At 39.6% G+C, this 25,841-nt stretch overlaps 2 protein-coding genes across 5 annotated transcripts in view; both read left to right on the forward strand.

Annotated features, from left to right (window-relative positions):
- The first annotated feature begins 65 nt into the window (after positions 1-65).
- Positions 66-3,712, forward strand: LOC108095503 (odorant receptor 9a). Of its 4 annotated transcripts, none has more exons than XM_017196610.2 (5): positions 66-832; positions 1,119-1,598; positions 2,001-2,266; positions 2,629-3,150; positions 3,443-3,712. In XM_017196610.2, exons 2-5 carry the CDS (start codon positions 1,241-1,243, stop codon positions 3,494-3,496), a joined length of 1,200 nt encoding a protein of 399 aa, XP_017052099.1. In that variant the 5' UTR covers positions 66-832; positions 1,119-1,240; the 3' UTR covers positions 3,497-3,712. The 4 variants fall into 4 exon arrangements, with proteins under 4 accessions (XP_017052099.1, XP_017052101.1, XP_017052100.1 ...); XM_017196612.2 differs by having other exon boundaries at positions 1,162-1,598; XM_017196611.2 differs by having other exon boundaries at positions 66-1,598.
- A 5,362-nt stretch (positions 3,713-9,074) lies between these two features.
- Positions 9,075-25,841, forward strand: part of LOC108095540 — a 56,614-nt gene continuing 39,847 nt past the window's right edge. Inside the window, exons 1-2 of the mRNA XM_017196669.2 lie at positions 9,075-9,344; positions 12,620-13,096. Coding sequence (XP_017052158.2) covers positions 12,702-13,096 — 395 coding nt within the window. The 5' untranslated portion in view covers positions 9,075-9,344; positions 12,620-12,701. The remainder of the gene's footprint in view (positions 9,345-12,619; positions 13,097-25,841) is intronic.

Genomic DNA, 25,841 nt, shown 5'->3' on the forward strand with positions numbered 1-25,841 from the left:
CCCTTATTTTTTTTTTTGCAAAATTGTTTTTTTTTAATTTTTTGGCAAAACCTGCAGAAAATCTTCAAAAATCTTTTTATTTCTAAGGGGGATGTATTTTCTTTATGTTCAATGTCTTCAAAAAAGTTTTATATCAGCTTTCTCGAATTTCGGAAAATAATTTACAATATGCAATTATTAAATTTGTAATTCCAGGTTGATTGAAGCTTAACATTGACAGAAGGTTAAATATATTCTGCATTAAATATGAGTTCTACTTACTACGTTGTCATTCAGCGACCGAAATCAGTTTAAACTACTTTAGTCATGTTCGCCTTCTACTTTTGTCTCCCGCGGTCGCAAATTACAGGTTTTTTATCAAATGTCAACGGCAGCTTTGTGAAATCGCATCTAATTACGGGGCTAAAAATAAGTGCAGCCACAACTAATCGCCGACTCGTATGGCTGGAATCTCCACAGACTCATTAAAATTATAATGCACTTCCTGGGAACTGAAGGCTGCCATTTGATTGTCAAGAAGAGCAAAGGAAAGGGCCGACATTAAATAGAATGCAGCGAAATGCAAAAAAAAAGTCGTGTAATTAGAGCCATAAATGCACTTGAATTTCACCCAGGTCCACACCCATTTAACCCACTAAACGGCGCACAAAAGAAGCATTTTAAATGAAAGCAGTGCCAAATCCTTCACGTCAACAATTAGCAAAAAAAAATAAACACAGTGGACATTGGGATTCAATTCAATTTTTATAAGGAGCTGTACATCAATATCTAGTTCTTGCCACAGGGAAAAATAAAAGTCTGTTTATGGTTTGGTGAAAAAACCCTTTTTGAAGTATGTAACACATTAAAACTTTAAAACAGATCCACCTGAAAATGATCATTTATTATTTTTGGCACACAATATAGAAGTTTTCTGTGCAAAGTATTTTATTAAAAAATTAAAAATAAATGCATTTTTAAAGTTAAGACAATGTACAAAGAACTCAGTTAACATATTATATTTGTTTTAGTTGAATTTACATAAGCATTTGAAGGTAGAAAATGTTTTACTGATAGTTCGATTTTATGAAGCAGAGTTTTTGTTTTAAATTTAAAAAGTATCTTGAATTTTTTGCAAGGATTTCCGACTTAAAAAGTTCGCCTGTATCCTTGACATGACAGCGGATGCCACGCCCCCCGATTTGCGGCAATAAAAACCGGGCGACAGACGAGTGGGAACCTCAGAGTTCGGCTGTTCGAGATGAGTGACCACCAAAAGGGAAAATCAAAGGAAAATCCGGAAAAGGAGCAGGGTGGTCAGGGCAAGTCGCTGCGGGTCCAAATCCTCGTTTACCGCTGCATGGGCATCGACCTGTGGAGTCCGACGACCGCCAACGACCGCCCGCTGCTCACGTTCATCACGATGGGACCGCTCTTCCTGTTCATGGTGCCCATGTTCCTCGCCGCCCACGAGTACATCACCCAGGTGAGCCTGCTCTCGGACACCCTCGGCTCCACCTTCGCCAGCATGCTCACCCTGGTCAAGTTCCTGCTCTTCTGCTACCATCGAGCGGAGTTCGTGGGCCTCATCTACCGCATCAGGGCCATCCTGGACAAGGGTGAGTGGGTGGGACAACCCTCTTCAGATAGGCAACCATTTGGTACATTGCTTTCTAGATTTCACCGAATTCGTATTGCAATTTAGAAGATCTTAATCAAGTAAACTTTTGTAAAAGCTACAACCCACAAAGAAAATTCTATAAAATTTTAAAAAGCAATAGAAAAAAGTATAAATTGTAGAACAAAAAATATTGCCTTTGTCCCACACAGAAAATTTATTTCTTGGCCTTATTTTAAAAATTAATTAAACTAGTATTATAAATATCTCTTAATATTTGTTCGTGTGTCATGTTCTATCCCAATTTAACACACAATTTACTTAACCCTTTTTTAATAGAAAAAGTGAATTTCTTAATAAATAAAAAGATCTTTTAAATAGAATGATCCATTAAAATTCGCAGAAATCAGTGTGTGGCCAGATGCGCGGGAAATCGTGGAGGAGGAGAACCGGAGTGACCAGATGCTCAGTTTGACGTACACTCGTTGCTTTGGCCTGGCCGGAATCTTCGCTGCTCTGAAGCCCTTCGTGGGCATTGTGATTTCCCTGATTCGCGGCGACCAGATCCACCTGGAGCTGCCCCACAACGGGGTGTATCCTTATGACCTTCAGGTGGTCATGTGGTACGTGCCCACCTATCTGTGGAACGTGATGGCCAGCTACAGCGCAGTAAGTGGACAATTGTGTGCCCGAAACCCATAACTTTGCAGGAAGTACAAGTCACAAGTCATAAGATTAAGATGCACTTAGCATTTGAGTCATGAGTCTTAAGATCAAGATGCAAAAAGTCTTGGTTTTAATTTCCAATAGCACTGTTTGCTTGTATAATGAAGGTTATTGTTTTCATAAGTGAGTAAATAATAATAATTAAAAATGTGATTAAAATTAAAACAAAATAAATTTGTAATTTTGTTTTATTTATTTTTATTTGTTAACACATTTTTCACTATATAGTTGAAAATATTTAAAGCTGCTACTCAAACTTAAGTGAATATTCAAAATAAATATAAACACTTCAAATTGCCGAACAGGTGACGATGGCGTTGTGCGTGGACTCCTTGCTCTTCTTTTTCACGTACAACGTGTGTGCGATTTTCCGGATCGCCAAGCACCGGATCATCAACCTGGCGGCGGTGGGCGGAGCGGAGGAGCTGGAGGGTCTCGTCCAGGTGCTGCTGCTCCACCAGAAGGGCCTGCAGATCGCCGAGCAGATAGCGGACAGGTACCGACCGCTGATCTTCCTGCAGTTCTTCCTCTCCGCTCTGCAGATCTGCTTCATTGGCTTCCAGGTGGCCGACCTGTTTCCCAATCCGCAGAGCCTCTACTTTGTTGCCTTCGTGGGCTCCCTGCTCATCGCCCTCTTCATCTACTCGAAGTGCGGGGAGAACATCAAGAGCGCCAGTCTGGAGTTCGGCAACGGGCTCTACGAGAGCGACTGGACGGCCTTCGCTCCGCCCACCAAGCGCGTCCTCCTCATCGCCGCCATGCGCGCCCAGCGACCTTGCCAGATGAAGGGCTACTTCTTCGAGGCCAGCATGGCCACCTTCTCGGCGGTGAGTCTCAAGGCCACGTGCCACAGGGTTGCACTCGCCGAAAGTGTTGCCAGCTTCAAATTGTAAGGGCAACAATAGCAAAAGAACAGTCCTATTCGAAATTAACTTAAATCCAAAAAACTTCTACTTTATATATAATATATATTGTTTTATATTTATTTATTTTTGTATAAATATTATTTAAATAATTTTTATACTTGCTTTTTTTTCAATTGCTATTATATGGTTAAACAGAAACATCACATGATTGTTTACCGTGTATGTTTTCGTGTTTCTATCTTTTGCATTCCAGATTGTGCGCTCCGCCATGTCCTACATCATGATGCTGCGCTCCTTTAACGCTTAAAAAGGACCCAAGTCGCGGAAGGAAACAGGAAACAAGAAGCAGAGAGAGAGGAGTAAGAGGATCAAGGCCTCCCGTGGTATTTTAAGCAGGTGCGCTTGCTGACGAAGCAGTTCGCGAAGTGCACAGTGAAAATGGGATTCATTTTATGAAGGATATAATATATTTACGAAAGTGCACGGCACACCCTTTTTGCTTAATAAATTAAAAGTAATTAAATCTCTGTACACCATTTTCGATTCAGATAAATGTTTGATAGCATCTATAATTACAATATATTTATACTATTGTCGTAGGAAAACATTTGTCACAATTGAAAAATATAATAAATAAACGTTTGCAAAAACTGTTAACTTAATTTAAAACTTTTAATCCAAATATATGTTTTTGTTATGATGGGTTTGTAATTATAATGATGTTGCCAAGTGCACCACAAGTTGTCTCATTTTCACTCAAAACTTCGAGATAAGTAGACAAGGTTAACGAAACATAAAGGAACGCTTGCTTCCAGCAGAGGAGAACTTCACTTTCAATTCAATTCAGCTACCAATTAGAGCGACCCCGACCCAATTCCCGATTCGCAATTCCCAGTTGTGAATCAGTTCATATATACATACGTATATCTGGCTGTCTGTCGCCGCTTGTCTTCAACCTGCTGTCTTAATTTGTTTTATTTTTATAACGAGCCAAGCCAGCCGAGGCAACAACACCGAAAGGTGGCTATGCTCGTAAAATGTGGGAGCCAGACGTCAGAGTTCCCGATTGAAAACCCCCTTTCCCACTTCCCCACTTCCCCACTCCCCATTTTATCCACCCATCATGGAGGGACTTTTCCAACTCGAGAGTTTTTCACGGCCTTTGATAAAAAGGAACAGGTGCATGGGAAAGTCGGGGAAAACAGAGCAGATTGCAAGCGGTATCGCCAAACTATTCGAATCTTTTCGCGATTTCTGCTGGTCTCACTGCTCTTTGGACCGATCCCCCTCTTCCCCTTTCCCCTTTCCCTTTTTACCCTCACTCTGCCTGGCTGTAACGATTTTCCTGTTTGAACCGTGATTGATGACAGGCGAGTTGCAAAAAGGAAGCGAAGGAAGAAGGTGAGTCGGTGAGTTCCAGCTGCATGCAAAAGCCTTAAGTACACGCAACACTGAGCTGCGTGATTGGATACTTGGCTACCTGGATACTTGGATACCAAGATACTGAGATACTTTCGCTTGTGAGCCATCCCATCCCATCCACCAGCACATTTCACGCCGAATGCACTTTAATTGCCAGCAGTTTCCCCAAAACCATTGCATACGCACTTCATTACGTATACGCAGTGAGTGCCCGCATTTACCTGACTTAACATGCAGAAAATTATGGGTAAGATGCAATGCAATGCCTTTGTTGAAGGTTTTACATTTTCAACATAAAATATTGATAGAGCTAATATTGTTTAATTATTAAACTATAAAAGGTGTAAATAGTTTTCAATTTAGTTTGGCTCTTTATTTACAATCTATATTTCATTTAGCAAATTAGCTTTCCATTGCCTTATTAAAGTATTTACCATTAAGTTAACTCATACCCTTTTGACAAGTGTGTGAAATTTAATTTACACAAAGCTGATTAAGGATATCACAGCTCAGTTTGGAAATTGAGTGCCCCAAAAAGTGTGCTACACTTTAGTTCTTCACATGGTGGAGTGATGATAAGAGGTAAGGCCTAAACTGGCTCAAAAACGAGGCCCAAGTACTGGCCAAAAGAGATCCGAGCACAGAGGATGGCAGGGTTGTTGTTCTCTGATTGAATTTCTCGGGGGCTTTGGGCTTCTAATTTCATGGCCCATGTCAAAGCGACCTGGCCGAAAAGCAGTTCTTGATTTACATTGCCAAAATTGAATTTATTTATCTCCCTCTCGTTGGGGATGCCCCTTCCCCTTCTCCCTTCCCTTGCTTTTTTCCTGTTTGAGTCCTGAGCTGATTTGGCAACAACAATAAAGGCAATTGACAGAATGGCAGGAGTGACTGAAACAAAAACAAAATAAAAATAAGTAAATAAACTGAATTGAAATGTCCCTGGACTTGGTCATGATTTATTGCATTGAATAGCGACGAGATATTCTAAACTTTTCCCTCCTAACCAAATCCCTCCACACTTAACCTCCCCTCGACAATAAAATATTATTGAAAATATGCGTGTTATATATATTCAGCATAAACAAAGAACGAAAGAATGGAAATAAACTGTTTTGACAACCGAGCACTCGTGTGTGCCAACAAAAAGGGATTTTTTTGTGGCCGAAACTCTGAAACGACTGCGAACTAATTAGCTGTGAACAATCCCTCTACCTCTACCTCCACCTCCACCTCCACATTCCAATTCCCTCTTTCCATCACAGGGAAAAACAGGAATTTAATTCACATCCTGCTGCTCCTCTATTTTTGCACCGCTTCCATTGTCCTTTCGCTTTGAATGGAGCGGCATTTTTCGGTGGGACAATACGGACTGGCTTCACACCTTACTGAAGTCACAGCGAAAATTCCAGCAGTGCGGTAAACGAAACATTTCATAAAAGCTCATATGAGTTCCTTAATTAATTACTTGTTTTTTTTTACATCGCAAATCCAAGCGGTGGCTTTGATGAAAAGTGATATGGATAGCAAAAAGTTTTTTTTATTCTTTTTGATTTATTTTTTAACTCCCGGCTGCCATTTTTTTTGGTTAAATATGTTGCTGCCGTAGCTAGTAAACCAATTGTGATTAAGGAACTTTCTGATGTGTGTTCTTAATCCAATCGCGATTGACCAGTGACAAAATCAGATAGGATTGGATTGGACCCAATTTTCAATTTCTGCAATTTTTGTCAACATTAATTAGTGTCCTGAAACTCATTGTTCGGTTAATGGGATTTTTTTTGGTGTGTTTGGTATAGTTTTACCTGTTTCTACTATAAAATAAAATAGGTCTTGGCTTTGTGAAATAAAATTCCTAAATTAATTCTTAAAGAATTCTTAAATAATTCATTTAGGCTGGGAAATTACCTTTAAGGTCATTGGCACATCATTTATTTTTAAAGGCGTTTTAGGGTGATAGGTGAAACGAGCAATCCAGACGCGGCAATCATAATTTGCGCGGGTGCTAAACTCTGAAATGGAAATGCCTTTATTTAACACATGCAGGTGGATTCTCCAGGTTATTCTTCTCGTTCTGGTTGCTCTGGCGGTGCTGGAGGTCCTGTTGCCTCCTGTGTCCTTGAGCTGGCTGCATAAAACGGTCACAAAGTAACGCCGAAAGCTTAACGACTGTAGCCATAATGTCCGGACAAGCTGCTCCGTCTCATCAGCCATCAACCAGGACACAAGTATAAGTGTAGGGATACGAATACGGATACGGATTGGAAACTCTGGCAGCCACGCCTCCTCTCCTTTTTCGGTGGACACCTGCTGGTTCGAAAGCCCCCAAAAAGCCAGAAGCTGGAAAAAAAGAGTAACGGAGCCATCAAAGTTTACATGTTTTATGCTTTCACTTTTAACGTTCTTTTCCTTTTTTGTTTTTGGGCAGGCCGATGATGTAGTGGGCCATTGTCATTGATGAAGATTCATTGCTACCGACTGCAAGTGGCCAAAAAAGGGGATTAAGGGGTCGGGTGGGGTTGACTTATCAAGTATACGCAACGTTATCCGGCTGCATTTGAAATGCGCCACAGGCGATACAACGAAAAAGGAGTTCTGCGAGAGTCATGCTGCTCTTCATATCCGGAGTCGAGCACTCAAACAAATCGGACTCTAAAATTACGTTAAAGGGGGAGGCTTTTCCCCCTTCTGTCTACGCAAATGGAGAAGTGAATTCGCGTAAGGACATCGAAGCACTACAACTTCCTGCAAACGAACTTCTTCACTTGACGCCATTGTGTTTTGCCAGTGAAACCACCTTTGATTTGGCTTAACAGCAGGCAAAAAGGCTGAAACAAGATGCCTACTATTTTCTTTTAAATAAAAAAGTGCTAAGAAAGGAAAAGTTCAAGGCTGAAATGCTTTGCATTTAAGAATTTGTTGCGGTTTGAGTTTTCCTCTTCTTCAAAAACATTTTCAGCGGTTAGATGAAGCTTTGATTGTTTTTTGGAATATATATAGTACCTATAAACATATGTAAATATATAACACTCGCTTTAGGAATGTATATTCAAATTTCAATGCAAGTTAACCGAATTGAATTAGTTTTGAAGGTAGAAGGTTAGTTTTCGCCTAAACGGCGCTTTTATTTAAAACTTTTATTTTTGCAGCCCAACACAAATATTTTTTTAGCCATTTGTTAGGGGAAACTTTTTGGGTGCAAATCGGAAAGTGGGTGACCAAAATCTATTTCTATTATTTACTGACAGCCAAATGGGTGTTTATAAATACAACAGTGGATAAAGTCACGAACAACTATTGTTTCGCGGAAGTCTTTAATTTATTTGTGCTTTCTGTATACAATACTAAATAAATGGTGCCACACATGCATTTTTACACAGTTTATTTTTCCTTGACCCTCATTGGGAGCAAATCCCTTGCTTTGGCAACAGTTTCGCTTTAAAAACACAGATACACTGGCTTTGGGTTCTTTGTCAATTGAATACACAATGTTATAAACTCAGCTTTGTTAGTAAACTACTTTAAAATAAATTATTACTGCAATTTTGGTTCCTTTTTTTCTATTAACCAACTTATTTCTAATGTATGCATTACCGACTTTAATATAAATTTGTTTCTTACTAAATACTGAACATAAACAGTTGATTTTATTTTGTTTTAGTGAACAATGGGAAGGCAACTCTGTTTTTCGGCCTTGCGAATGAATTTCTTGCCAAATACTTGGAAACTTTTTGTAAACAATTAGCAAGTGTCTGTCAAAATGTCTCGCTATCAAACAACTTAGGTGGTGATTTTTGAATGTGTAAGAAAGTAATGTTGCAGTAAAGGCATTTTATAAAGGTTTTAATTATGTTATGTTAGGAAACATGATACATAGTTTTCACTTATGAAGAAACATAAATTTTCTTACTGGTGTCTTTTTTTATACCCTCATTTTTCTAAAAAGTGTTTGAAAAATTAAAAAGGTGCCATAATATAATAATAATAATATTTTACTATTGTGGAAAATATATACAAAATATACACATTTTATTTATTGAGAAAAGTGTTGTGATTTATTTTATGAATTATGAGTTTATGAGTTTTTCGAATAAACAATGTAAATTCAATCTTCTTGGAAGTATCGCCCAGAGTAAAATCGAAGATTTCCCAGAATGCTTTGTTGCATTTACGCTCGGATTTCTTATGTGGAAGCAGTCATAAATCGGAAAACCTCTCACAACATCTTAATTAACGAAAAGGTTGATTTCTCCGAACTCAGCAGGGAAAGTCTCCGAATTTTAGCTCGCTAAGCTTTTCGGAAAAGCTCTCGGAGTGGCAGTAACAGGTTTTGCGCCATCAGCAACAGCTGGCCGAAACCGTTAGCAGAACAGTTAGGCGTTAACAGGAAAGCAACAGTGCGCTGGCCGATTTAAAACCAGGCGTCCTCTGACAAGACGACTCAGTTCCTGTTCAGTCATAGTCGGTTACGTTTGCAGTGGCAGAACCGAGCACCGGAAAAGTGTCCACAAGTGTAGAGCAGTACCATTCAAAAACCAACTCGAAACCCAACTCACAGTCACAATCAGATCTTAAAACCAAACCAAATTCAAAAACTTCAAATTCAAATTCAAGTCATTAATTTAAATTCAAATTCAAATATTAAAATTTCTGTTGAATATTCCCAAATTCGAAATAGACAATTGTTTCGTGCTGAAAGACTTCGTCGCGTGCTTACTGAAAATCCAATCAAGGTTTGGATTCTGGTTCTCCCCTCATTTTGTGTCACACTGTTCGCTTTTTTTTTTATTTTTTGAAAGTGCGTGCGTGTTATGAAAAGTTTGTTTGAGGCGTTCTTTTTACTTTTTCGAGAAGGAAAGTTAACAACAAAATAAAGTCGGAGGTCAGGTATCTCTATCTTTTTGCCCCTGTCCGAATGGTCATTATAAGCCAGCGATGTTTTCTTTTTTTTTTTCTTTTTTTTTTTGTGCTTGCCTCGGCTTCTTTTTTTGGAGGCGCCTCCATTTATGCAGACCTATGCAGAAAAATTTTGTTCCATTTCAGTTCGGTTTGACTTGGTTTTTGGCTGGGTTTTCGGCTTGGTTTGGTTTTCTCCTATTTGGGTTCCGGTCTTTCGCTTCTTTTTTTTCGGGGTAATTTTCGTTGCCTTTTCATATTTGATGAGGACTTGTTGGCGTTTCCCAGTGGGTGTCACCTATACATATATATATTCTTTATATATATATACATCTGTTTTGTCCCCCCAAAAAACAGAAGTCCGCTTCCAGTTCGCATCTTCCATGGAGGGCAGAAACTTCCTCCTATTTTATACTTTATTTATCTGTCCGTTCCACCCACTTTCACTCGGCCCACTTTCACCCGGACCACTTTCACCCGGACCACTTTCACCCAGGCTTTTGTTATGCATGGCCGTGTGAATCATTCATATGCAAATGCTGTGAAAATTCTCATTTATGTTTTTGAGGAAACCCGCAGAAGCCGCCAGCAGGAGTCCATCGTTTCGGTTTTTATGGTCCTGTGGCTTCTGTTTCTGATCCTTTGAATTCAGCGGGCGAAAAGCCAGCGATCGGTGGACAGTGGAAAGTAGAAAGTATAAGTAGAAAGTGGGCAGTGGGCCAAAATGACCTTCCAAATGCGGTTAATGCCATTCGCTTTTGGCCTCCATTAAGTGTTGCCTACTTATCGGCTCCCTGATAGCTGATAGCTTTCCATTGTTTGTAGTTGTTACCTTTTAGTTTTAGTTACCGTTACTTTTCTGGGTTCGCTTTGTTAGTGTGTGTGTGTGTGTGTGTGTGTTTGATTGTGTTTGTTTCGGCCAATTAACGCCGGTGAGCAGTTCATTTGCGACCATGACTAACCGCTTTCCGCTCTAATCTAATCGGCTTTCCCTTCGCCGCCGTGCGATTATAAATCGCATGTGAATGATTCGAGATTTGCGGCTCAGCACGGCCCTTTTAATTTGTGTTATTTTCGCTCTTAACGCATGCATTAACTACTAATTGTTGAGTATAGTAATTGTTTTTTAACATTTTTGAGTTTTAAATATTGCCAACTAAATAACAAGTATTTCCTAATCACCAAACATTAGAATATTTCTATTTATGGAAGGGTTTTATCAAGGCTTTGTTTTCGCTGAGAAAACTTTCAGATATTCAACCTCTGTCTTTAAATATCGTTTTTAAATATTTAAGCGTATACCAATTCCTGCCAACATCAATTCCCAGTGAAAACACCTTAAATAATTACCTTCAATAATTAATTTGCAAAGTATCCCCGAGTCGAGAGTGCAACATTGTTTTTTAATTACTGAAATTGAACGGGAATCGGTCCGTTTGTACTACCTATATACTCTATATGCGGTGGGCTTAATCTGCTCCGAGTGATCAATTGTCGACTGCCGATTGTCGATTGTAATCGTTGGGGGATGTTGACGCATTAAGCCCCTTGTTCGTCACCGCTAACGGTACTTCGCATTTTCGCGGCTTTTCCCCCAACGTTTCAACGTTTGTTGAGTTTGTTGAGGCCATAATCCGGTAACTTGTCTAAAACGCGGTCAACATTTCTGGCTTCTGAAATGAAATCAAATGCCCAATTAGGAGATGGACTTGTTAATTTGGTGATTGCCAGAAAATCGCCTCATAAAACTTTCAAATTTCACTTAAAATATAAAATCCCCTTTTTAAATGCCAAGCAAATTATATAAATGAGCATTGTTTAAAATGCTGTCGCTTGTTTTTTACGTTGCCAACATTTTTAATGTTTGCAGACATAAAATGAAAAACATAATGGCATGTGCATTCCAACCAAGTACTCTTTTATTACTCGTTACTTGTAGATTAAACTGGTATATTTGTTGAAAGATATGTAACAGGACGATGAAAGTATTTGCTACATTATATCTTCTATGACTTTCAAAATCGTAAAAACTATAAGACCTAAGCATTCAAATTAAAAATTTTAAAAAGTGACACGTTCGTTTTGTTTTATGATAAAGGGCTTAGTATTCATGATATATATTATATAGTAAGAAATACACAGCGAAAGGTGTTTTCAAATATTAGCCACGCCCATTGAGTTTGTGCATTTGAAGGCAGAAAAAACTTTAGAGCTATTCGAAATTCGTTCACAAATTACTATATTAATTTGGAAAGGGGAAAAGGCCATTAAATTGTTCCCTTCATTCAGTATGGCTAAGTGAGTAGGAGTTACAAAAAAGTTAATCTAGCAATTACAGTAACCCTGAACTGCAATTAGTAATTAAAAAATAATTACGTTTCACCCGCCTTCCATCCTTTTAAGACCACGCAGAAAAGTTGAAGACACATTTGATTGATTTTCTCAAAGGCGAGTTGTGAAGGCGACTCAAAACATTTCAGATAAAGCGTAAACCTTTGCGGCACACAAAAAAATAAGTTGTTGTTGGCCAAGAAACGTGAATATTTCAAAGGGTTCTCCCAAGTCAACCTGACAGGGTCTAATATCTCTAACGACTTGCTCACCCGAAGCGTTAAAAAGTTATTATAGTCCTTCTCCGTCCACAACAAAAATGAAGATAAAAAGGAAGGAGAATTTCTTGTTTTTCTTTATATTTTTTTTTTTTTGTATTTTAATATTGTGGCTAATTTGGTCCGAGCATCAAACCGACAACAACAGCAGAAGACGACGGGAAAATAAGAAAGGAAATGGTAATGAAGAGGGGAAGGGGGTGGAAAGCAGGGGGGGGGTTTGAAAATGGGGGAGGGGAAAGAGGGGGAAAGTAAGAGGCTTTCCACCAGCCACGGCAATTAATTTACATTAATTTTCCTTTGTTGGCATGGCATTGTTTTGTGTCGTTTGCATTTCCTTTCGTTTTCTTTCGTTTTCTGGTATCGTTTCTCTCTCTGTTTTTCTTTTTTTTTGTTTTTCATTCATATTCTGCTCGGAATTCTGCGGCAGCAGCGATTTTATTAAAAAACAATTACCACACTTGGGCATCTGCTCACTGTTCCACTGTTTTAACTGCAAAAAGGAGCCGTCCATTAGAAGAGGACCTTTAAACAAGATAAAGGAGAAGATATAGAAGAGACAGAACGAGTCAAAGAAGTCAAAGGATGTCGAACGAGCAGAAGGACCAGAAGGATTGGCAAAAGGAGGCCGGCAGGAGTGGCGGATCTGCACCGGAACCGGAAACGGATGTGGATGTGGATGTCAAGGTGGAGATGGAAGTGAAGCAGGGGAAGAAGGAGAAGGAGAAGCAGGAGAAGGAGAAGAAGGAGCAGGAGAAGGAGGAACCATCAGGATCTTCTGCTGCAGCTGGACCTTCAGGTGGAACTTCTGGCGGAGGAGGAGCTTCCTCCAGCGGCGGAGCTTCTGGCGGTTCCGGATCGGAAAAAGCTGCTCCGGCCAACCCAAGCCCCAACCCGAATGTGAATCCAAATCCTAATCCGAATCCGAATCCGAATCCGGAACTGGAACGCGACAGGGACAGGGATTCGCATGGCGACAGGTGAGTCAAAGGGGTTCCAGCATGAAGATTTAGGTGGTTGCCCAAGTGGTTGGGTGGGTGAGTGGTTGGGTGTGGGAATGGATGGCTTCTGGGTGGTGGTCACACATCGAGGCCCAAGCCATCCCGAAGCGAACCCACCTAGAGCACACTCCCAGCGACCTTGTCAATATCCATTAGCTAATTGGGCATGCGATGTCAAGGAAGCGGAGTCGAAAAGGTGGGCCTAATACCCGTATATATAGTATATATATATAGTATAGTCTGGCCCAAAAATGTGAACTCAACTGGGCCCGAAATGAAATCAACCTAATTACAATATGCCAGCATGCGTACATACTTAATTTTTTCAATTATATTATCCACGGTACATGCAATCTATATTCATCGTTCATCAGTATTATAATCGCACTATAACCATTTGTATTCAAAAGCGACCATCGTTTAGTATCATCACCTTGAAATCGTTGCATCTTCCATTCATCCAAGCAAGTAAATAATATACTCTATATTAAAATATAATATGTAAAGCTATAAGTATGGTATTGTAAATCCAAGAAACCTATACTCACCTTTCCCTATTTTTAAGCTGAAAATACTTAATTAAGCATCAAATGCGATACAGATTTGTATATAACGCTTGTAAAGTGTATAGAAATTACGCGAATTACTCCACTTAAAAATTACTTTCTTAGATTTAAAGGACATTAACCTCGCAGTGAAGAAGTGAACTTCCGACCTCCAACCGTTTAAATATATATATAGTCTAGTTACATAAAACATTACATCACTCTTTATGATCTGGTGTCATTTTCCATAGCTAAACCCCTTTTTCCCCTCCTTTTCCCCCTTGGATTCAATGCCTCCCCGTAACAAACAGACTTTATCCCGGTTTCTGAACACAAAGACCTTTGTTGACTGCTATATACACCGTGTTAACACATTTTCCAGCTGGCGGGGGTCTCCAATTAGGACGGCTTTATAAATAGAACGCAGCCGCTCCCCGAATCCCCGAATCCACGAATCTTCTTGGAATTCTCTGTGGAGCAGGGATGTCATCCCCCGAATCCCCGTATCCCCGAAAAAACCCTTTTTCGTCCTTTTTATTTGGGTGCAATTTCGCCTGTCTGCGTATTTTTATCACCGCACTTCCAATAGTTCGGCTTAAGAGCACCTTTACAGGTTTTTATATACAAACATACAGCATTTCGGTATTGGGAAAGTATTCTGTGGCAAAATGAGAGGCTTAGTTGATTGATATAATTAAACTAATTGGTTGGGAGTATTTGAAATCAAAACAAATACTTATCTAAAATTAAAGGTGCAACTGCTAGTTTTTGTTTGCTTTACAGGTAGTTCAGAAATAAAGTGGTGGATCTTATCTATGTTGGTTTTATGGCCAACTGATTGTGCAGTTCTCCCATTTCCATCAGCACCTATCGTTTTGCAATTTATGGTGGGATCAACTTGAATTTATATCCTAAACGAACTTCGTGGGTAAATGGAAAATACAGATAATGTTTTTATAACAACGTAGCAATTAAGTTTATAATAAATTATTTTATTGGTGGCAATGGATACCTTCAAGCAAATTGTAATCATATTTTTATTCACCTACAAATTAATGTATCAGTTATGATTTTCTTTGTAATTTTTTTTGAAGTCAAATTAAAGACTACCTACATGCGCTTTTCTTTCTTTTCAAACTGAAAAAAAGGGATTCAGCCTAGAACTCTGTAAACTCCTTGATTAGTTTTCATACTTTTTTTTAATTATAAGTTATTTTTTATGAACAATCAAGAACCCGATTAGCTACTTAAAATCAATTCAACTTTCCCTTCCCATTTATATACGAGTATATATATCAAACTGTTTTCATAAATTAAGTCTAAATCGGACTTAATTGAAGTTTGTTTCTGCCATTATCGAGTTGAAAGTCTGCGAGTATTTCTGTGTCATTAGGGTCAATTAGCAAGGAAAATCCTATTTGAAGTTGAACTTTCGAGGGCACCAAACACCGGAAAGTTTCCACTCGCTTCTTGCTTTTCGTCCGTGTTTTTCCCCCCGGAACTTTCTCCATTCTGCCGGCATTCCGCTTTTTCCTCCGCTTGAGTTTTCTCCCCCTCTTTCTTCCCCCTTCGTCCGGTTTTCATTTCCGGAATGTCCGGGGGAACTCGTCATCGTCATCGCTTCGCACTCAATCATCGCTCCGTTTCGAGCATTCAGCAGTGCAATTGACACTTTGCGGAATTCAGTTCAGTTTTCTATGATTATTTTTGCTTTTTTTTTTTAATTAAATACCTAATTGGAGGGACATCAAACTGATTTGGGGAGGGAAAGGGAGAGGGTAGTGTTTGGTATTTCATTCTAGTCTTTCCTTTTTCCTGCAAGATTGCAATAGTGAAAGGGTTAGTTGGTTGGAAAAAGTGGGCGGGTCGCGACCAAGTGTCACATCATTGTTGACTGTTTACTGTTTACTGTTTACTGTTTACAGTTTACTCTGTTTACTCTGTTTACTGTTGACTTTACTCCCATCAATTGTTCGGCAGCGGAAAGGAGTACAAACACACGGAGAGTCAACAAGGAGGCGTTGTCCTGGAATAGCCCGCTCAACCATATTCCCCGCCAGAGATTTGACACCATAATTAACAACTCTTCGAAAGGCATTTAGTTTTCTAGGAAGCTCTTTTCTAGCTTCTCAACTTCTGGGGATTTTTCTGGTGAAATCCCACGATTTATTGCAGGTTGTTTTCGGTGGATATCCTTCCCCTCCTTTCACCTCCTTTCTCCGCATTTTCCCCCAGTGCACCGTGTATCCTGAATTGACAATGAGCCTTTGGCTTGGACTCGTTACGTGAGTTGGTTGCCAAATGATTCCCCATTTCCTGCTCGCATTGTCATTACCATTCAGCCCTGCCAAATTGTTAATGGAAATTATTAGTTATTAGCTGTTTTGCATATTTTGATGAATCTGCCTGCGGTTCTCTTACTTACTCTTCTGCTAATACAACAACATTTTGTTAGTAAATGATGCTCCACAAATTAGTTGGTTTACTTTAAGAGAGGTTTTGGTTTGTTATGTAGGCATAAGTTTACTGAATCGGTGTGTCTAATAAATTAGATAGAGATTTAGTCAAACCAATGGGGACAACAAGAATAGATTTATAAATTTAATTAAATTTCAATTACTCTACTGTTTAAGTAAACATTGCATTCATTTAGAATCACAGAAAGAAATAAATAGAGTTATGAAGGTTATTTTAGGATTGTTAAGATATTATTTTATGTCTATGTGCGAGATTCAATCAGTCAGCATTTGGATAACAAATACTCCGTAATCCAGATTATTTATGAAGACTGCACATGAAGGCAGCCCAATTGTTTCCGAGAGTTGCTAACATTTTTTGCTGTCCAAAATGTGATGATGATTTCCAAGGGGGAAAGGATTTCGAGAGGGTGAAATGCTTTTCCTGCGCTGGCAGTAAATATCCAAACTGGATCCAATGCATCACTGATAAAAACTCAAACGAAGTCGACTTCCTCTGCCAATCCAACCCTTTTCTTTTTGCGATGGTAAAAAACTTTATGGGCGTCCCAAGCTCGCACTTTGTATCTGTAACTTTGCATCCTTGTATCTCAACTTCTCTCTGGTCGCCTGCGAATTATAGAGTTTTCCTCACCCGTGATTTTCCCAGTTGGTCAGTGGGTCGTTGTGTGCACGGGTTGGGTATCCAAAATGGAATCGAACCAGGTATATGGGATACTTAAGGCGACTCAATGCGAAACTCAAAGCTGGCGAAACTTGCAAGGAAATCAGCATCTGCTGGCAATCAGTTGTTCACACAATTGAATCGGGATTCAATTGACCAAACAGGAAGCTAATACTTGAGTGTGTGTGCGTGTGTGTGTGTGAGTGCGAGTGCGTGTGTGTGTTTGTGTGTAGGTGATGCCTAATCAATAGTGATTCTCTATTGGGGAATCTGGCTGTGATTGCGATTATGGCAGCAGTGATTTACGGTTGCCAAAATCCGCTGGATGCCAGCTAACATCTACCAGATATTCGGCTTTTAGATTTCACCTCACAGCTGGTTTTTGGCATTGGCATTCAGTGGACAGAGCTTGACCCGCCGCTCGACGTGTCCTTGACTGCTTACACTTCTCCTGTGAGCGGTGAATCCAAAAGGACACACACACACACAGCACACACAGTCACAATTAAACGCAGAAGGAGCCAAGGTTACGGACATGCAGGACATGTCAGGACATGTCAGGATGTGAAGCGATCAGAGTGCAACCAAACGGAGCGGAATTTGCGGAATTGGTGGAATCGGTTCCACCCCAAACACAACACGAGTGCAAAGGTTGCCCACGCTGAACTTTGACACAACCTTTTCGCGAAAAATCATGCAATTACGTGCAGAATCACGCACTGAGTAACCTTTTTCCCCTCCATTGCAAATTCTGTCAAGTTCCGTTTGCAATTCTATCAAAAATATGACATTTTCTTTCTGATACAATGTGTCTTTAAATTTCCCAAATCAAGAACGAATTATTATTATCCTTGTTAATTTTCAGAGTTAACTGAAAACATTAAACTAATACACAAATTAGTTACAAATTAGTTTGGCTATTGCTCAATGACGCCGATATGAGTCGCGGCGCACATCGAGTGTAACTAAAATCTCCTGTAATATAATATCATATAATATATGTTATATTTATTATATTATTATTATGTCAGGTACACAGAAACCTGACATGGCTGAAACGCGCATTTTGGCTATTGCTCAATGACGCCGATATGAGTTGCGGATGTTGCTCAATGACGCTGATATGAGTCGCGGCGCACTCATGAGTTAAGTTCTTGATTTTGAGGAATATTTATAATCTATCTTTTTCTCCATTTTGCAAAAGATCTTGCAATTACATGGAGAATTACGCACTGAATACGTGACTTTTTGTCACAATGTATCCTAATGTTCGAAGAACAAATATTGTTTCTTATTCATTTCCTGAACTCAACTTGTAGAACATGACAACACGTTTATAGGCTCAAACATACAGTTGTTTGTCCTCTTTGTTGACTCTTCTACAAAAACCCAGACAAATTGCTACATGGAATAATTCTGTAGGATTTACTGCCATACTCCCAAAAAAAAAAAAAAAAGTAACAACAGGTTATCGCAACTCCTTGTTCCCTTCACATATTTTCTTTTTATTATTAGATGCATCGAATTCCCTCGAAGGGTGAATCAACCGAACTAGTTCCATTAGCCAACCAAAGGATTCTCAGCTCCGAGGAGCTGCTCCGTGCAGGCGGAAGAAGCAATTGGCCAAAATGGTGTTTGAAGTAAAACCCACGAACGTGACGGGATTCACAAACGGTGTTGAACGCATGTCAGAGTACCACAAGGGCATTATGCCGCCCACATAAGGTGGCTTACTTGCTTTTGGCGACACAAAAAAAAAAAAAGAAAAAAATAGATGGTCAGAAAAAGAAGATGGTGAAGAAGAGGAAGAGCAACCTGGTCAACTGAGAGAAGGAAACAGAAACACCGTTCGGCATTTCGAAGTGGGCTTAAATGGGAAATAGAATAAAACCCATTTTCTTCCTTTCGACCAGTTGCTTTTCAATTTCACTTACTGTGCACTTTCTTTTGCTTGCTGCATTCTAGGAAATAGCGCATACGCATTAAGTATACGACACGTTGGCTGGATTAAGCTGCCGCACGAGTTGCTTTTAGCCAGGACACACTGTTCCTGTTCTGTTCTTTTCTGGTTTTTTGTTACCTTTTTCTAATGAACATCACCATCAACAGGCTTAATATCCAAGCAATTTGTTTCCTTTCCTTTCCATTTTTTTGTTGCTGAGGATATCCTGTGTTTATTTATAGATTTCTGCTTTTGAAAGCGTTAAAGAAGTGCGTTTTTATTTGGCCCGTTCGATGGGATTTTCCGCTGCAACACGCACACTTTTCAAGGCTGCTTTTCCTACTTTCCCGCCTTTCCGTTTTTCCCACTTTCCCCACTTTCCCTGCCTTTCTGCCAACCTGTCAGCTTTTGCCATTGTCGGCAGTCGGTTACAGACGCCTTTTGTCCGCGTTTACCCCCGTTTTTTTTCACTTTTGGCCTGGCCCCTTTGAACCCGTTTTGAGCCTCGTTTATCGGTTGCCAAGTGACGTCACAGCAGACGATGCAGAAAAATCAAATGCAGCAACATCACTGCGGTTTCGTTGCGAAATTATCAACTAATTACCAACTGTTTTTTTTCGGCGGGACATTTTTGACCAGCTAAAAAAAAAAAAAAAAAGCGTTGGCCAAGCGCAATAAAATAAGTTTATGTCAGACACATACTTGTTGGACCCTCTCTGTTTTTTTTTTTTTTTTTTTTACGGCCTTTTTCGGCCTTTTTTTCGGGTTTGCCGCATCATCGATTTTTGTTTGACGAAGCACAAAAGCCGAAATACACACACACACACACACATCTGTGCACACACACGCACATAGTGTGTGTATATTTTAATACACACGAAGATATGGTTGACGTTGGTAACGGCAATAAATCGCCATTGAAATTTCGTCATTTAGTTTGCTCTCTCTCAATTTTTCGCTTTAATATCATACACTTTTTAAGGGGTGGATTTAATTAGTATTTAAATTAGTAATTGATTATTATCAGAAGAGAAATGAAAGTGTACTCTAAACAAATTAAGTTCAAATTATTCAGTCTAAATGAAAACTTGAGTTCAATGCATAATGTATTCCAACTAAAGCTTTCTGTAAATAAATGCTAATCAAATAACTAAAAAATAAATAAATAAATAAATAGATTTAATTATTTATCAAATTGAACATTTCTGTTTAAACAAAAGTAATTTTGTTTGTAGACTTAGTTGTTTGTTATTTTTCTTGAATTTTTTTTTTAGAGCTAAAACTACTTTAGTTGGTTAATCCATGGTAATTGGATTGGATCGTAATACATATTCTGGAGTATTAGAGGGTAAATACGTTTTAAGAAACCTTAGCTGAGTCACCTTTAAATATTCCCTGCCTTAATAGAGTATAAAGTATCATTTATCCCCAAAAGCCAACTTACCATTAACTGCGTAAAAATGCACAGTTCGTCGATCCCGAATGAAAAGTGAAACTTAAGCTCTTCAACGAAAAGTGCAGCTGAATTTTCGGTTTAATTCCGCTGAAAGAGCATCGAGTGGCTCGATGGAAAAGTTCCCGAATGCCGATGAATGGATTATGGCCAATAGATAAATGGCAGGAGGTCGAAACCCCGACGGCGTGCCACGTAATAAATAGATACGAGTATGAATGTGATTGCTAATACTTCGTTCGCCTTTCAACCAAAAAAAAAAAAAAAAGAAAACATGTTGGTTTGGCTTCAAAAAATAATATAATGTGGCCTGCTGCGAGTCAATCAGTTGGCGGCCGTGACTTTGACCAGACTTTTCCGAATCCAAGAGTTGGCCATAATTGGCGCTCCTTCGATGGAGTGGAAATTCCCACGTGAAATTGCCCAGGTGAAATTCCACCCCCGAGTTTTCCCTCCCCCCGCCACGAAGTGTGTGCAACAGTTTTTCGGAGGAGTCGCACACACAGAATGTATTGATTGCTATCGATTAGGCGTGGAATGCGTGGAGCGTGTGACAAAAAAAAAAAACAAAAAAGATACAAAAAAAACCAACAAAAAAGAGCAGCTCCTGGCGGCAGTCCTTGGGTGCAAAGGACATACGACACGCGCCGCTGGCAGGCTTAAAAAAAAGTAGCAAGAAAGAAAGTGGCATGTAGCAAGCAAGAAAGTGGCATGTGGCAAGTAGCAAGTAGCAAGTAGAAAGTAGCAATGGCGCAACAAATGTCCTTCCGCTCATCCTGTTTGCCGTGTCCATTCGCGTCACTTGCAGCTGCTGTTTGGCTCTGGCCTTTTGTCCTTTGTTGTCATCTCAGGACGACTTCTATTTCCATTTCCGTTTCCGCTTCCGCTTCCGATTCCGATTCGTATTTCTATTCCGCACTCAATTCAATTCGATTCGATTTGGTTGCACTTGCAATTGCAGTTTGCCGTTGAAGTTGCCATTTGTTTTCGTTAATCTGTTTGTGCAACTGTCCGTGGAAAATAACTGCAGGTGGCAGTTGATAGTTGGAAAATTGTAGTTGGCTTCTTGGCCGGATAAAAAGACATGTGCTTTGACCCATTCAAATGCCAAAAACACTTCCCCAATCATCTGGTTTGCTTACTTCATCCGGTGTTAGTTGGAAATAAGAACTCCCCGAAATGGTCACGCAATCATGATCCTGCGGATTGAGTAAACACAAAAAGGAGCTCACTAAATCCTGTTTACACAAAATCACTTCGGAAGCAATTTAATTGCAGTCATTTATTTTGAATTCCGTCACGTTCTGGCCATCTAACAATTTGACATCGGTAATCCCTGAGTAACGAAGCCAATCTTACGCTTGTTTTTTTATTCTGATTCTGATTCAGATTCAGATTCCTGTGAAATGAATAGGAGTATATGAATAAATATTTTGTTCTAATGAGGAGTTCTCGGAACAATTTGAAAAGAGTGCATCTGCTTTGTGGCCTTCGCATTCCCCTGTTGACACTTTGATGACCTGAAAAATAAGCAGACAGACAGAAAGCCATTTCATATCCAGTTTAATTAGACAACATGTTTGGCTTTCTCCCCTTGAACTTTTCATTTTCATTGCAGGGAACTGGGTTTATATATCGGCTTGTATATCGGTTGGTTTTATTCGAGGTTGGGCTGATTCATCTGCACTTCGCTTCTCGCCCTTCGAATTGACAAATATTCAAGGACATTTTTTACGATGTCGAAGCGCTGGCAACAGCTCGCCTGTCAAAAACAATTCGTGTCCAATGAAACGTAGTTTGTTGCAGACACCACTTACAGATCGAAAGTCTTATAAACAGATGGAGAAACTTCAGATCACTTGATAATATTTACAGTTTTTAAATAATTGTTATGCATAAATTGAATTTAAATAGCTTACTTAAATAAAGTGGTTTTCCAAAAATTTAAAATAATGAATAATATTTGATTTGAAATATTGAAACTTAAGTAAAAACTTAAAATTTGAATTTAATCACAATGTCCTTAAACTATTTTGCTTGCTTTTCTAAGAAATAATAATGAAAATAATAATATATTAAAAATTAAAATTTGGACAACATATTAAATTGTTCTTGTGTCAATCAATTATTTATTTACAAAGTTAATCATAATTGAAAGTAATATTTAATATTTAATATTTTTTATTTAATTTAAAAACAAACTAGCTTCTATTTTCCATATCTGCACATTAACCTTAAGACCAACCATCTTTTCATAGTTTGATCCTTTAGTAATTAATTTCCCTTTTGCATTTGGTGTTAGCTGTTTTTGGCCATGTGTAGTTGCCAGTTGCCATGTGGTAGCCAGTTGGCCAGAATGATCAATGGCGGAGCTTTCTGGTCGAATTTCACGAGCTGTTGCCGCAGCCGAAAGTTTATTAATTTGTTATCCTGTCACTTGGCCGCTTTCATTGCCTTTCATTAGACCCTCCCCCTCGTCCTTCCACCTCCTCCTCCTCCTCCCCCTCCTCCTTTCCCCCCTCATCCCCTTGCAATTCCGGAGACCGCAGAAATTAATTACCGGATTATAAGACAACTTCATTGGCCAAACGGAGGGGGCGTCTTATCCATTCGGGCTGGGAAAGAGGGCGTGGCAGTCGAGGCGATAAGCCCATTTCAGTTCAGTTGAGTTCAGTTCAATTTTCACCATTTCTGGGCGGCGGGCATTTGGTTTTGGGCTTTTATGATTAACATTTAATAAGAGAAAGGTCACGCACCACAGAAGCGGGGGGAATTGATGGTTTGGGGGAAAACAGGGAATCAGGAGGCGGGAAACAGGATTCCGGATTCGGGACTCGGGACTCGGGATGGGAAATATAGGTCCTTTGGGGGGTGTGGTCAACGGCCAGGAGAAAACTATACCGACCAACATTCCATTCCATTCGATGCCATTCCACTCCAGTCGCATCTGGGCCAAAAGCTAAATTAAGTGCCCAACTTAAATAACTCGAATTAAACATTAATAGCGTACTTAAAAGTTTTCCTTTTCGTTTTCTGTTTTCCGTTTTTGTTTGTGTTTTTTGTTTTATTTTGTTTTTGTTGTTTCTGTTTTTTGTTGCTGGTTTTCTGATTTTCCCCGTCGCCGCCTTCGTGTTTCAGTTATTGCTCTTGTTATTCAGTTTTGGCCCTTATTGGATGCGTTTTGTTGTTGTTTTTATTGCTGCTGATTTTTTAAGTTTTCCCCTCACCGTTTTTTTCCTCCCATTTTTGATTCGTTTTGGGGCCAATTTGTTGTTGGATGCCGAGGCCAATTTCTTGATGAAATGATTTCGCTGTGAACTTTGGCGCTCGCCTTCGGCTATTTCTTAACTCTTCTCAGCCACCAATTGATTGTTGGCCCAAAAAAACAAACAAAAAAAAGGATGGAAGATGGCAGTTGGGTGGCCACTTAGGCCAACTTTTCAATCTTAAATGGTTCATCGAGTTTCCCCGTGATTAAGCAGCTGATTGCGTTATGTCTGCTTTTGTTTCATATTTAGAGTTTCGTAGTTTCTACTTAAGATTTATTTTTAAAATATATTCCTTTGTCATGGAGATGATTGCTTTGATTTTGTCCAGGCTTAATCAAATGGCTTTGCTTACTCCACATTTCAATTGAACTGAAGATAACTTTCATTTTCAAGTGCGCCACTCAATCGCAGCTCTGTTTTTTATTGTCCTTGCCGATTATCCTCGTTATGCGGATGCGAATGCGGATGTGGACGTGGATGCGGATGCGGATGGCATTGCTGTCACAGCAGATACTTCAGATACTTATTTAATAAGCCCGCGACATGTCCTTCGTGTTGTGCCTAAGTGTTCCCCAAAAGCGAACGCATTCCAATGTGCTTAAGCCAATTTCAAATGTTCTACAGTGGAGCATCTCAGTCTGATAAAAAATTTGAAACATTTAAAATTCTCCTAATTCAGTGAGATAAACTAATTAAGATTTTAATCAGCCTGTTATTTTGCAGCATATTTACTCGTTTATTATTTCATAATTTGATGTTCACATAACTAGTTATTCACATATCATATTAACCACATTTTTAATTAACCACATTATACTATTTCACAATTGAAAACCAAAGGGTTTCAATGAGAATGTTTCTTTTTTTTTACGGGAAGGTGACTTATTAAAGCTTGTCAGCAGACAATTATAATAATAAGCTGCTAATTGTGGTGACAAAGCAGGGATTTCAATAAATTTATGAACTGAATACAATTACATGGAATAAACACTTTAAATAATAATCGTGTAGAAATAAATTAAGATAATTAAGACAACCGTGCAAATATCAATTTTAAAGTAGCTGCTTTTAAGCCTCATTTTGCCCACTGTGCATTGGCATTGGCACGCAGTCACCCCAAATCCCCTACCCCCCTCCCCCCCTAACTGCCACCCACTCAGTGCCCCCCGTTTGGACGCCTTCCATGTCTGGGCTCAAGATGTTGTCAGCTTAAGTGCTTCATTTGAGGCGCCATGAAATATGCAACAGGCCGTCCAAGTTGGCTCCTCCTGCTTCTCTCCGTTGAACAGGATGAACATGCACGTCCTGCTCCTCCTTCTGCTCCTCCTTATCCTGGTGCTCCTCCTTCAATCCTCCAGGAGGCTGCATCCCGTAAGAATCCTCCTTATAGGCCTCTCCTAAACTGTTTGCCTCCGAATCAACTCCTTTTCCCTCCGAACTTTTCACTCCCAGGGGTTCGATATTGATATGCGTTGCGCACTTCGGGGATTCTAGGACCTGTCATAATTTAACATCAAATATCCTACAGCCGAAGGACACTTGAAAATCATGCATGTCCTTTGAGTTTTCATTGGAAATGTGTGTGGTCTTTTTGACTTAACAGGAAGTACGAGGATTCCGTTGATTATTACTTTTCACAACTAGTTAGCAAGTGTTTTCTTCATCCTTGTTTGTTTGTTAAATTAAATTTGATATACTTCTGCTGGAACTATAAAATCTAATTAATTCAATTAAATGTGATAAAGTATTTTTGCTGGTACTTGGAATAAGAATTTGCGAACTTTTCGTCTTAATTAATTAAGGTTTCCGTTGGCGAGAGAAATGGCTTTCTTTTCAGCTGGCTTCCTTTTCGCTGACGATTTCATTTGCGCCGCGTAAGGCTTTTGGTGACATTTAAATTTAAATGAAAAAGGTACGCATACGTCATCCTGAGGGGGGCAGTGGGCGGTGGGCGGTGGTAAAGGGGCGTGGCAGTTGGCAGATGGGCGGTGGTTAGGCGGCCATAAGGGTTTTTCGGCAGACATCTGCATATTGCCATTGTGACAGCCACACGGAGTTGTGAAAGCCAAGGATGAAATTTCCCCTCACTGCTCCGCTTTCTTCTCCACTTTCTCCTCTGCTTTCTCCGCCTTCTCCTGTTGCCTTCGCATGTGGAAAAGTTAAAATATGAGAAAAGGGAGAAGGCGGAGGGGGAGGGGTATCAGAAAAGGAGGAGATTGTATGCCCTTGTGTAAAGAAAAGGGCGGAGGGTCCTGCAATTTAGCGCGACAACAATGGCGGCCAAGTGGCGCCGTCATTTCCTCCCGTGCCTAAAACTCTCTTCTTCTTCTTCATCCTTTTTTTTTTTTTTTTTTTTTTTTTTTTTGGGGGTAGA

Source organism: Drosophila ficusphila, unplaced genomic scaffold, assembly GCF_018152265.1.
Source record: "Drosophila ficusphila isolate 14025-0441.05 unplaced genomic scaffold, ASM1815226v1 contig_198, whole genome shotgun sequence".
NCBI lineage: Eukaryota > Metazoa > Arthropoda > Insecta > Diptera > Drosophilidae > Drosophila > Drosophila ficusphila.

Bases quoted from the DNA above. Each gene is read 5' to 3' on its own strand.
- LOC108095503 (XM_017196611.2), top strand. From the start codon at position 1,241: ATGAGTGACCACCAAAAGGGAAAATCAAAGGAAAATCCGGAAAAGGAG. The intron at 1,599-2,000 runs GTGAGTGGGTGG...TAAAATTCGCAG, and splicing joins CAGGGCCATCCTGGACAAGG to AAATCAGTGTGTGGCCAGAT. The intron at 2,267-2,628 runs GTAAGTGGACAA...ATTGCCGAACAG, and splicing joins TGATGGCCAGCTACAGCGCA to GTGACGATGGCGTTGTGCGT.